Source organism: Gavialis gangeticus, unplaced genomic scaffold (assembly GCF_001723915.1).
Source record: "Gavialis gangeticus isolate Ggan-Ray unplaced genomic scaffold, GavGan_comp1, whole genome shotgun sequence".
In the NCBI taxonomy this organism is placed as follows: Eukaryota; Metazoa; Chordata; order Crocodylia; family Gavialidae; genus Gavialis; species Gavialis gangeticus.
Window position 1 is genome coordinate 43,743,410 of NW_017729031.1, and position 13,885 is coordinate 43,757,294.

Below are 13,885 nucleotides of genomic sequence, written 5' to 3' on the forward strand. Positions count from 1 at the left end.
GGGCCGACAATGCGAGGTCATGGTTGGCAAGGCTAACCGGACCTTGTCGTGCATCCACAGGTGCATCTCGAGTAGAGCCAAAGAGGTGATCCTCCCCCTCTATGCGACACTGGTCAGGCCACAGCTGGAGTATTGTGTCCAGTTCTGTGCGCCCCAGTTCAAGAGGGATGTGGACAATATGGAGAGGGTCCAGAGGAGGGCCACCCGCATGATCCAGGGACAACAGGGCAGACTCTACAGTGAGAGACTGCGGGACCTGAACCTATTCAGCCTCCACAAGAGAAGGCTAAGGGGGGACCTGGTGACTGTCTATAGACTCACTAGGGGGGACCAGAGGGGTTTGGGGGAGACGCTGTTTCCCCTAGCGCCCGCTGGCATAACAAGGAGAAATGGGCACAAGCTGTTGGAGAGGAGGTATAGATTGAACATCCGCAAAAACTACTTCACCGTTAGGGCGGCTAGGAGCTGGAACCAACTTCCAAGGGAAGTGGTGCTGGCCCCTACCCTGGGGGTCTTTAAGAAGAGGCTGGATGCCCACCTAGCTGGACTCGTTTGAGTCCCATTTCTCTTTTTGGGGTTTTTGTTGTTCTCCCGCCCTGGCGGGGGGTCGGGCTAGAAGATCTACTAGGTCCCTTCCGACCCTTAATCTATGAATCTATGAATCTATGAAAACTTCAGAAACATCACATGGAAGCACAATTTCCTGTATTTTGCTTAATCTGGGACTAGTAATTTGCTGCTAGCCTGTAAAAGCAACAAACTTGTAATGATTTAATTGCACTGTCTGTGTAATGTGTACAGCCTTTTTCACTTGCTCTAGAAGTGCAACATGTGTAGAGTTTAGATTGAGGCCTGAGCAGTCTTTGCAGGAACCCAATGGTGATTTTTACATGTCCCTAAAAGGATGTAAAATGAAGTATCACAATCTTATCTTTGGCCACTAACCATCTGGACTTGAGTGTAAGATTTGGATTTATAATGCTAACCCAACCTGGAGTGGCTCCTTCAATGCTACTATTAATGTCATTCACAGCATTCACCACCCTTTAAAGTGGGATGGTCTCATTACTCACTCCTTGTATAAGAGTCCTTCCTGGTCTCTTATTTGACTCAGAAGTGGTTAAAATTCCAAAGTTTATTATCTGATAACTATGTTCATAAAATTGCTATATGGTTTTGAATCACACATGTAAAAAGGACATTTTGCATTCATGTAACATACATATAAAACCATGAGGCTTATCCTCTCAAGAGGAGGAAATTATACTGTCTCTCACAAGTCAAGGATGAGCTCACTGGTACAAGTTCTAAGGCAGGGACATTAGGGGTCATAGGCTACTGTTAATTTAGTAGCAGCTATGAACAGGTTAAAATTAACTGTGACATGCACTTTGTCCCTCCCTCTTCGGCTGGGAGAGAAGGACAATCTAGTATTAATTATAGCTCTTTATGCATCTGTTGCTCACAGAAAATCAGCTTCCCTGCTTTAACACCCACACACCAATTTTGAAAGGCTGATTTTTTTGGGTAAAGGTACATGTGTATGCAAGTAAATATGATGATATCTTTCTGCTTTATGGCCAACAAGCATGATGGTAACAAAATCATAAAAGCGAGAAAGACGAATGAATTATTTAGATTGTCCAGTCTCTCTCTCTAGATTCTCACCTCTAGAATACTTTTCCTGGTGTAAATCTTACCCAGGTTTAAAAGTCTCATATGCTCAATATCATTTTCAGAAGATCTTAGGCATGGTTAGCCTAAATTCTGTCATTTCTAATTTCATTCTGCTACTCCAAGTTATAAGCCACACTTTGCTCTCTCTGATTCAATGGCTGTATGACCAGAAACAAGGAAGAAGAATTAATTTATACAACTGCAGGTATTTTTGGTATTGTTCTTGTGCCGATTTGCCTGATATAGTGCCAATATTTTTTAGATTTTAGACTGCTGAAGTAAAACTATATAAGAGGTAATTCACATTCTGTGATTTATACAACTCTATACAACATTGCACAACGTGAGGTTGCTAATTAAAAAGGAAAGGGCAAGAGGAGAATGAAACAGGAACAAATTCTTACCTTGAGGCTTCTGACAGATAAAACCATTAGTTTTCTCACAACTGTCTAAGTACCATTTTCCCGTGAAATAAAAATTAGGGTTATTTGATACCAAAGTACACAATTCATCTTCTTGGATATTAGATATCTTAAAATTATGGCCCTGTAAAAGATATGACTTAATTATACAAAAACTGTTCAATTATAACAACATTAAAATAAAATCTTTACTAGAGAAGGGATGCAGAATATTAACTAGTTGACATTCGTTGAAAAAGAACATGCATTAGGCAGAGCAATAATACTCCAATATATACCAGAATAATTAAAAATTGAAATAATATAGTAAATTTGGCTACTTTAGGTGAAAAAATGTAAGACCAGGATTAACTAAAATCCTAAACAAAATATGTATTCCCCTAAGCATAAAGCAAAATATGTATTCCCCTAAGCATAAAACAATATGCAGTACAATAAATGTATTGATATTTTTGTTTTCCTGGTGTTTTTTGAGATGAGTTTTAAAAAACTGGCTTTGTCCCCAAATTTTGTAGACGTAAGTGGCAATACATGAGCAGTAATAAATCACATAACTGTGCTTACACAGCAGCATTTTACCCATGTTTACTTTTGTTGGTGAAACTATTCCTACAGTTAACAATAACGAGAACAAAATGAGAGTAGGCTGAGACCCTATTGTTTTGGAAATTGTGATTTCTATTTACAGATAAACAACTACTCATGTCCACAAAACCCATGTTGAGACTTACATGTATTACTTCAACTGGAGACCAATTGGAGTACGCTTCAGATTTTTTAGTCACCATTTTTGTATAATCATCACCTTGCAGACCTATCCAAACATTAGTCTTATGTCCAAACAGATTCATTGTTATAAAAGCTGGAAAAGGAGACAGGAATAAAATATTAAACAATTTACTGAATACCATTTGGATGAATATGAAATCTCTTTGTGGTCATAGTTCTGTCATTAAAATAAAGGAAAATCTTGATTACTAATCAGTACCATTTTATAATTATTTTTCCCATTTAAAAGTAATGGCATTAATTGCTTTTAATTTCTATGTACTCTTAAGTTCAACGTTATTGACTGATTTCACTGAGTTATGTTCAAGCCCATTATCTAGCAAGTCTTGGAGAGATTATCACAGGATTTGGAACATTTTGGGGGGTTTTTTGATCACTAACATGTGTCATAGAAAATGTATTTCTCCACTGTAGTTAAAAATTACACTGTGTAACAGAGCCAAAGGTTCCTGTTACTTGAAGGGTAAAGGAGCAAGAGATAAAGCCTCAGGTGGGGAAAGCTGCCTATTATGGGCTGCCAGGTACTGGGGGGAGCTGCCTGATGTAAGCACTTACCACCAAACTACTGTAGCTGTGTTGTGGTAGCAGCATGGACTAGAGCCTTGCATAGGAGCACAGCAGAGTCCACAGCATTAAGTCCCCCTGAGGCTGAGCCAGCAGGCTGAATCAGGAAACACCTGCAGCACCTTAGGGAGGCATGTGACAAGCAGGAGGCAGGGCCAGGGTGGTATGCAGATACAGGCCCTGTGCCAGGAGGGGCAATCTGGCCCTGGAGGCTGCTGAGCCAAGAGCTTCAGAGTAAGGGGAATACAGGAGCTCTGCTTGTTGGCACTGGAGCTGGCTTGAAGAAGGCAAACAGAATGCTGGTGCCTGGGTAAGAGGAAGCCTTGTTAAGCAGGCAGGAAGCCACTGTTTATGTTTGGACCCAGGGGTGGTTTAGCTGTGTTTGTAAGAAGGCTTACTCCTGGGTTACAGTTTTAACCAGTGGTTTGGGAGGAGCTGAAAAGGGAGTGAGTGGAGGCCATGGCAGTGTGCCTGAGGTGTGCCTGGGGGTTTAGCTCATACTGGAGAGCCAGTGTTCAGAGCCCTGCTAGGGGCCTTGATTCAGGGCTCTGACTGGAGGAGGAAGATCCAAGTCTGGAGAGAGAGAAAGAAAGGCTGAAGCCTAGCTTGGATAAGGGCCAGGAGGCCCAGTGCCCGGGGAGGCAGATCTGAGGCCAGGAGGAGTTCAGTGCACAAGAGGGATGGAGATAGGGTCCCAACAAGGGTGTAAAGGCCTGAGGTGGCCTGGTATCAGATTGGGGCCAAGTGTCCATCAAGGCCATTATCTGATAATATCTGCAAGGCCTGGGTGTGGTGTAAGGAGCGGTTACAAACTACTTAAGGCAAAGTTGGGAGGCTAGATTTTAGACTAACAAAGCAACTCTACAAACACAATACATTTCCAGGACTTGAATGAACAGAATATACCAAGCATGCTATAAACATAGGAGTGTGATATACTGATCAGGAGCATTATAACTAGGGGTAGGCGAGTGAGGCATCAGCCCCAGCTACCTACTAAAATATTACACAAAATGGGGGCCCCCCTTGGGAATATGTGCCAGGGTGGTGGCAGCAGTAGCAGCTGGGTGCAGAGACACTGTATTGCTGCTGTAGCAGCAGTCGTAGCCAGAGATGGGCAGACCCCTACTGCCATTTCTCTTGCCACCAAACTCCTTGCTGCCCATTGTTGTTGGTGAGGGGAAATGGCAGTACAGGCACCTCAGTGGTAGGAGCAGCAGCAATGACAGGTATAATGGGGGATGCAAAAGTGCACAACTTTACCACAGTGGGGTGTAAATATGCCGGCTTTGGGAAACATTGGGCCAGGGTGCAAAACGTAGTTACACCTCTGCTGATCAGTCCACACTGGAGTCAAAGAAAAGGCAACCAGTATAATGTACATCAGATGTGAAATACTACATGTATGTATCCATGATAGTATTTTTCCATCTATCACCATTATTTTTAATAAGATGGGTGTTGGGATATTATGTTATAGTCATAATGTGAGAATTTTATAACCAAACTTTAATTATGTATCCGTCTATCTTTCACACTTTCATTTATTCATCACTTCAGCATATTGGCAAGAAGTGCTGTTGAAACATCTAATTTGCAAAAGACATCTTGTGGTGGGCAAGGAAATATTTTCATGTTACGGTTGTGGAAATTTGAGAAAATCCTACATTTTTATTTCTTAAAGTCACAGAGAGAGTGGCAGAGGCAAGGCTAGGAATATACATATTCCTTATTCCTGATTATACTTTATATCTTAACACAAATAAATACAATCTCACACTGGATGTTTTTATAGTAGTTTCAAAAGTGTACCTTGTTCCATTTCATTTTCAATAGAAGCGAGTGAGCCATCAGATTTACTGCAGAATTCTTGGGCAGAATACCAGCTTCTGAGCTGACTTGGATCCTTTGGAATTTGTATTAAAAAACACTATTCCCCAAAAATAGAAAATATTTATTTTTCACATTTTAGATGAGTTTGGTGATCATTAGAAATACCATACCAACAACCCTACATATTCTATTAGTAATCAGAAGAACATGATAAGTACAAGAAACACTAGCAGGCCACTGCCTATCTAAGCCTGTGGTTCTCAACCATTTTAGATTTGAGGCACCCCATATTAGACTCAAGCCATTGCCTGGAAAATGCCAGCTCTTAGCTTTCACTCTATTTTTTTTATTTTAAACTACGGAAAAATGACACAGCAATTTTTCTGTTGCAAGAACTCAGAAAAACCACAATAGAGCAGAATATCTTTAATCCTATATATTATTTGAAATTTTTAATTTTATCTTGTGTCATGTTTGCACACCTAACAGTGCTAACATTGCATGGCATCCCACAGCACCCCAGGAAAGATCTCATGGTACCCTAGTTGAGAATTACTGGCTTAAACTGTAAGCAGGAGGACCAATTATTTAAGGAGGGAAAGGACATTGGGGCATACATGCTCTTTCAGTGTCTAGACATCTCTGCTAAAACTATCAGCACAAGTGAGAATCAGAATAAGCTCAGTCACAAATACTGTGATGCAAGCATTCATATAGAACTAATTCACTGAAAAGCAAACCCTCATTTACTTTCAACTCTGCAACACATCACTTCTACATTCTGGGAATTAATTTGCAGTCACTACTGGGTGCGTCTACATGTGCCCCTGACTGCACATTGGTATTGCACAGTCACTCAGTACTTGCTAATACTTAATAACTGTGCAGTATGAGCCAGTACTGTGCAGTCCCCATGGCACTCGGTTATTTTTAGAGGCTATATTGACATAGCAATGAGCTATGGCAATGTAGCTTGTCACTTAGGCAATGTAGTATAGGCATCTTGGTTTGTGCCTGCCGACACTGTGTCGCCATAGCGATGAGCTACCTCACCATAGCTCATTGCTATGGTGACAGTGTCTCATGTAGCTGTGCCCACTGATCAGGACCAGGACCAAATTTGTCCCAGAAGTCTATATAGTCTATATTTTGGAGAAATCTAGCCAGTCATTTGTCTATGCTAATGTTATGGAATGCATAGGTTTAGCTAAACATAATTAAAAATTTCCCTTGCAACTCTAGAGTGCAAATGCAATAAGGTTTATTATTATCTTTAATGGAATTTATTGGTAAGAATGTGGTGGTCTAATTTGTGAAAGAAAAAAAAATACAGGGCATTATCAAATACAGTCTGGTATTAAAATCACATTTCTAAAAAGGCATCTTAGTGTATGTCTTTTTTGTGCCTGAAGGTCTGGAACAGGCTAAGACCCCAAATCCGATAGACAAATACATGTGAATAATTTCATGGGTATAAATATTCCTTTTTGCTCAACAAATATAAAGCTCCCTCTAAATTAATGGGATTATTAAACTGTGTAAAGTGTATTGATAAGCATAAGCACTTACATGGGCAGAGCCTATCTTTGTATGCCTAAAAGGCTTGTTTACAAGAGGAAAATTATATCTTTAAATGATCAGTAATATTTTTATATAGTTCAATAACAACAAAAATATATTTCACCTTGGTTCCAAAGTGCATCCAACCTTTGGGACATGTTCCTTGCTGGTTCTGATCTTTTGGAATTTCTCTTTCTATTTTCCATATAGTTTTACGCTTACAAATACAAGGAAGAGATACAGTACAGTTTTCATACCCCCAGAGTCCTATGGAAAATAATTTTTAGAAATGTTGGTTAGACATTCATATTAGAAAAACTGCTGTGTGGCACTGATTTGAGGACAGAAAATTATTTTCTCTTAGATGTCATTGTTAATATTACTATAATTTATTGGCTGAACAAAAGCCAAAATTTAAAAATTCCTGCAAATGACAATTAAACCACTCCTGCAAAATGACAATAAAAATTTGAATTTCAGACACCATGTTCTGCTTTGATAGCTGTCTTCCAATTCTTGTTGCTTTGATTTTATATGAAATTAAAATGTACACACAATATTTGTCAGTAATGCAGAAACATATTGACAAAATGGGTATTTGTTTCCTTAGAAAGCAAGAAATATAACTTATAATGGGCACTACTGTCAGTGTTGAAAATATCCACATTTGACTTTCAGCAGTGAACAAGGAACTGATATGTATGCATGTATACATTTTTGCACTATATAAAACTAGTATGTCATAGTAGATGAATGTATATGCATTAAATAAAATATTCTATATAAATCAAAACTAATAAACATTAAACTAATCAAAATTACATTTTCAAAACAAACCTCTGTCCTATAAACTACTGTTAACATTAAGATGCCATTATTAAATACCTTGATTGATCTGTGATAGAACACCATTCTATCAAAATTCTTTGATCAGCTTAAATCTATATGTAATACAAAAACTTTAAGAAGCTGAATATGATCAGTTCCAAAATTTCAGGAAAGTTCAAGGGATGAACCAGCAGAACTCCACCAATGCTGGTGAAAACCAGCAAAAAAATTATTTGTATTAAAAGTCAGACCTACAGAAGTGCTTCTAGCAGAAGCAGCTCTCTAGCACCCTCTATTGTTTTCTAGTATTATTACAGGCATCAACTTGTAAATCACACTCTTACCTACATGATTCCATATTCTAGCCAGAGTCTCAACCTGGCTCTTTAACCCCATAATTCAGTCAGCTTCACCCCAAGGTGACTGCTCCCACTCTAAGTAACCAATCCCAGATGGGTCCTTTGTTTCCACTTTAACCAGATTTCTGTCCACTCCCACATTTCCAGTCTCTTACCTGAAGGCCAACCAATCACCTCCATTTTGGACCTTTATCCCCACCTGGCCAAGACCACTTCTATATTGTCCCCTATTTCCCTTCTCCCCTATGCCCTGATGGTCCCCTACACAGACCTTCACTCCATACGCCCTCATGATAACCTGTAACATTTTCATTGCTCCAGAAGACATCTTTTACAAGGTAACAACACAAAGCTACACAGTTCACATTTCTTATCTACCTACTCATAAAATTACTACAAAAAGCACACAGCCCTTTATCTAGAGCTGACCTGCCAAACTCAAGCACTCACAAAATCATTAGTCAGCCCCGCCAAAATCAGGACATTAGTTAAAATCATCGGATTCCTAAACATAATAGATTTTAGATTTTTTTTATGCTAGTCATGAAGGCTAGAAACGTCTTTTGCAGTGAAAACAGAGATTCGCATATGATTTCTGAATCTTGTGCTTTAAGAAAAACATGTATTCCAAGATTCATGGTAAAATCATACGAGTTTGCAAAATTGTAAACTTATTTTATTTACAGTAGCAAAACACAGATCCAAGTAATGAATGATGGAAAGCCTAACAAGGGGGATAAACAAAACACTCTATCCACAATACCTATGCAAATTGGTTATAGGACCAACATTTTGCTTATGTGCTAGGTTACTACATTCTTGTGTTGATGTAAAAACAGTGTACAAAAATATGAAAACCCAGTGCTAAATCCATCTGGATCATTTAACAACTGAGTATGAAAAATGACACACACACACAATTCCAGATAAAAGACTTTTAGTGTGCACTAAAGATTCCTGGCATGATTGGACAATTTATAGTTTTGATATAAAAGCTGGAACCTTTAAGATATATAGGCACCTTAAACTAATTTATACTATTTTTTCTATTACTTTTTTACACAATGGAATACTTATCTAGTGATAAACATGTATTAGAAGTGTCACTATCTAAATTCCACACATCAAAAAAAATAGTTACATAGTAGATTATTTCTATTGTTTTAGTCAAATACAAAATCTTAGTCTAAGTCTGCAAAAAAGCCATCAGAACCCCTCAGACCCATAGAATTATTAATTTATGATTAATGGAACAAAGGGAAATGTAAAATTGACCTGTTTGTGATGACATGAAGACACATCTTCCTTCTTGTGCATGCACAGATCCGTCTCTCAATTTGTTCCAGTTCTGATATGTTACTGGTAACCCATCTTTCCAGCTGCATAGCAATGTTAAATAATTAATGACATGCTCTCACCTATTTCTGTACTTATATATTCACTTTTATTTATAAATGCAGCATGGAAGCTAAGAAATGTCCCTTAATTAACTTACATGAAAACTAGTCACATGTTTATGTTATATCTGTTATCTATGTATTTCAGCAGAAATACTATAATATGTATAAAAACAACAGTAATTGATTCTAAATACATAAGAATGCACTGATCCTTGAGATTGTTTTGAAGGCTTAGTGCAATCTCAATGGCTAGGGACAGAAATTGCATATAAACTGGTATAAGTGTTTGGAAACTGGTTCAAATCTGTAACACAATAGAAGTTCAGTGCACATAAACCGTTTTAAAACAGTTTTAGCCATTTTGAAGATACAGCTGGACGGACATAGTATCAAACCTAACTGGTTTAGGTTAAATCAGTTAACTAGAATCTGGAGCAGATGTGGCACAGAAGTTCAACTATCTCACAGTCCCCCAGCATCCCAGATGCTTTGCACCTTTCCCGCAAGCCTCCTCCCACTTGCAGGGTGGGCGGGCTAGCCATGGCTTAAGCTGCCTGTTCCAGCCAAGCAGGGAGCCATGCTCTAGAGCCCCCTCTAACTTCTTGCTTGGGCAACTGCATGCATGTGGCTGCAGTTCCAGAGTCAAAAGTGAATGTCTGTTTACTTGCTTATCAGTTGGTATGCAGTTTAGATTAACCTGCAAAGATTGAATCAATTCAGCCTCCGGCTTTTTGACTGTCTGTGCTTTGCCAATATAACAAATGGAAGGGCGACTTTTAAACAAGACCTATTAACAGGAGTACAGAGCAGTATATTACAAGTACACATCACTATATTCTTACCGAAATGTATCACTAGGAGTTTCTGAGCCTAGTCCAATCCACCAATGAGCATCATCACTACTTGACAGCTGTAGGAATATTTTTACCAGTGTTTAGTAACATGTTTGCTTTTCTGCTAAATAATTCACAGAACACGCACATACCCTAGTGCCACTACAACCAGTGGCAGAACTACTTAATTTCAGTTGGAGCAACATCAGGACCCAAATCCTAGTTTCCTTAATTTATATGACTAGTCCACTGACTTTAGACAGATTTATTCTGATAAAGAAAGTAGAATTTGAACCTAAGCCTACATTTGACTCTACAATTGATTGCACAAAAGATACATTGCCACTTGTATGAATTCAGAGCTTGTTTGTAAAACAATATTCTGGACTAAAAGTTGTTTTACAGGTGTCAAAACCTAAACTAAACTACCATACCACACTCAAATGAAAACATTCCTTTTTTACATTGAAATATTCACAAACATTCATTAATATTAAATTCCTTTAGTTATCCCAGTTTTTATTCTGCTGAAAGATGTCCGATTGCCAGTCCTAAGTACTGTCATGCTCTGTCTAATGTACAGAACAGAAAAAATGTGGACAGTGACCATATCATGCCAATATGCCTCCCCACTTGGATTGTGAATGGGAACTACTACCTCTGTGGTGACATGCTTGCTGAGAAATAGTGAACAAGGGAAACTGTTGGGTTTTAAATGTACATGCTCCTGAAACAGCGGTCCTGTCTATGGGAAGTAGCTACTTTTCCATAAACACTTGAGTCATTATCATTACTGTTAAGAAAGCTGACTATAATTCCTATCAGTCAAATTCTTTTCTCAGTTATTGCTTTCACAGGGATTGCACCAACACAAATGAAAGCAGATTTTGGTCAATTAAAAAAAAACACCTGAGTCACTCCTGCTATACTCAAGATTTATAGCAGTGTGGTCTGTCTTGCCATTGATTTGTTAATACTGCAAAATCATTAATGGTAACGTTCAACCCATGCAGTGCAGTGTCAAGGCTATATTGGGACATGTGGACTTTTGATACTTTGTCACACCTAGAAATACCATAACATAACATTTTTGAGGACTGATTATGATCTCAGGGAAAGGATCATATTCATTTTATTAATTTTTTTTCACAATAATTTTAATGATTGTCAGCTATGCTCCTGCTCCTTCTACCAGTCGTAGAGTATCCGATGAGAAGTCCAACGTTTCATATATTGCCCCCATAACTCAAGGACACTTGGGTAAATTGGAGAAAATTAGAAAAAAATAACTATAGAATTAGTTGGAGTTTCAGTGTAAACAAGATTCTGGTGGCTAGATTGGGTTTTACAACGAATATTTGACTAAACCAGTCAGAAGGATAATCTCCTGGAAGCTTTTTTAAAAACAAGCTGCATTTTATCAATTTTGGGATTTTAGGAAAATTCCCCCAGTGTAAGTAATGTCTCCAGGGCAAATTCTTCCAGTCAAGATAACTGCCTTCTCTGAGGTGCTAAGTTATCTTGACCCTCAAAGAAGTAAATATGAACTCAATATGCCATAGTATCATGCCTATATTCTGACATATTTTCACTGAGGAAAACTGAGTTACTTTTGTATTTGTGTAACTGAGAGCAGAACTCAACCCTGTTTATTTTGTAAATGCAAGATAGTCTCTTTTCCTAGATTATCAACAATGTTGATAGTTGGTATCTTGTCTTAAGCATTAATATTTATTTAAAAATGCACCGACCTATAGGCAGATTTTAAAGAATGATTTTAGCCAAAAAAGCAGAGTACTTAATTACTGCTTAAGATCATTTTGGTCCGGTGCCACTGGTTCTTTAAAACTACTGCTGCATAATGCAGTGTTACTTTGAGAAGATCAGCAGAATCAGTAATGTAAAGATCATGCTTTTAAAATTTTGTCTTCCTCTTTCTTTATTACTAAAGATATCTGAATGAAAACAGGTCTTTTGTTTCAGGAACTCATCTGTTTCTGCAACTATTTCCTTTTAAAGTCAAAATAATGCATTACATCATAGTGGTTGCTGTAGAAATTCTGACTTCACACATAAGTGAGAATTCTGAGAATTTAAAGCAAAACCCCTGTTTTCACGTAAAAATTTTAATAACAAAGCGCTCTGTAAAAGGGAACCAGAAGGCTCCTGTTACTTTAAAAGGAAAGTAGAGCACGCTAAGCTCAGGGAGGACTGGGAGCTGGGAAACAAGTTAGTTGCTAATAAAACGGCTGCCAGAAAACAAACTAGACTGTGAGGCACAGGTAGAGGCTAACCATGAGAAGGTAACTCCGCTTGGGGATGGAGGCAGAGCAGTAAAATGTGCCAAGGGCAGTCAGTGAAGCAGCCCAGAAACATGCTGCAGGCAGATGAGCTAAGTCCTACCAGGAGGAACAGGCAGGTTATCATCAAGGGGGAACTCCTGTGAGTGCCCGCAGGCACATGACCAGATGGGGCTGGGCTTAGGAGACTCTTAAAGCCAGTGCCTGAGTCCAGACAGGCAGCCTGACCCTGGTAGCTGCAAAGAGAAGAGCTCCTACTCTGGAAAGCTGCAGTGAGAGGCTGTGCTGACTCCTGAAATGCCCTGACAATGCTGTAAGAGACTGAATGCTTGCTGCAAGGGGGACAGGACCCAAGGCAAGCTTCCCAGCTTGTTAGACAGCCAGTGGGCTTGGAGTTTATTAGAGCCAGAGTACTTATACATTTTGCTTGAGTTTTAACCAGTGGCTTTGGTTTGGGACTAGTAGGGGTGACAGAAGGTCCCAGGTGCCAGGGAGGCACATGAGGCTGTAGCTTGCCAGAGCAGGGTGCAAGCTGCAGTGTAGCCCAAGAAGGTGAGACTCAGGGCTGGGGGTCCACCACTAGAGACAGCTAAAAAGAAAGAGACAGAGACCAAGCCAGGAGCCCAGTGCCTGTGAGAGAATCTACAGCCCAAGAGGGGCAGAGACAGGCCTAGAGAGCCCCAGCCTAGAGAAGAGATAAGCCTAAGGCCAGAGGCCCACAGCCTGGGAAGGGCAACATTAACAGCCAAAGAAGGTGAGACAAGAGCTGGAGCCCTAGAAGTCAGGTCCAGTGCAGTGAGTCTAGGCTAAAGGGACCAGCCACAGCAGGTGGCAGAGGCTTGGAAGGCTGAGGCCCCAACAAGGGAGTGGAGGCCTGAGGTAGCCTGATGTTTGGGGCAAAGTGCCCATCTAAGTGGTGATTAAAGTTGCAGCAAGATAAGTTAGGGTTAGATATTAGAAAGAACTTTCTCACTAGGAGGGTAGTAAAGCATTGGAAGAGGTTACCTAGAGAGTTGGGGAAATTCCAACCTTGGAGGTTTTTAAGACCTGACTAGACAAACCTTCAGCTGGAATATTCTAGTTGGGGATGGTCTAGCTTTGAGCAGGGGGTTGGACTAGATGAGATCCTGAGGTCCCTTCCAACCCTAATTTTCTACGATTCTATGATTGGGAACATCTGTGAAACATGGGCACAGCTCTAGGGGAGGTCACAGGCCGTGAGCAGCCCATAAGGTGATAGGTGCCTTAGAGCATGTGCGGACCAAGAGGGCCTGGCCTACTTAATGAGAAAGACTGTTTGGGATTAGTGGGGTCTGAGAG

General features: G+C 39.6%; 1 protein-coding gene across 2 annotated transcripts in view; it reads right to left on the reverse strand.

Moving 5' to 3' along the window:
- PLA2R1 (phospholipase A2 receptor 1) overlaps window positions 1-13,885 on the reverse strand; it is a 108,889-nt gene that overhangs the window by 14,696 nt on the left and 80,308 nt on the right. For both annotated transcript variants that reach the window (XM_019522691.1, XM_019522690.1), the window contains exons 18-23: window positions 10,275-10,342; window positions 9,308-9,411; window positions 6,970-7,112; window positions 5,265-5,382; window positions 2,831-2,961; window positions 2,082-2,223 (exon numbers count right to left, since the gene is read on the reverse strand). In XM_019522691.1, coding sequence (XP_019378236.1) covers window positions 2,082-2,223; window positions 2,831-2,961; window positions 5,265-5,382; window positions 6,970-7,112; window positions 9,308-9,411; window positions 10,275-10,342 — 706 coding nt within the window. The remainder of the gene's footprint in view (window positions 1-2,081; window positions 2,224-2,830; window positions 2,962-5,264; window positions 5,383-6,969; window positions 7,113-9,307; window positions 9,412-10,274; window positions 10,343-13,885) is intronic.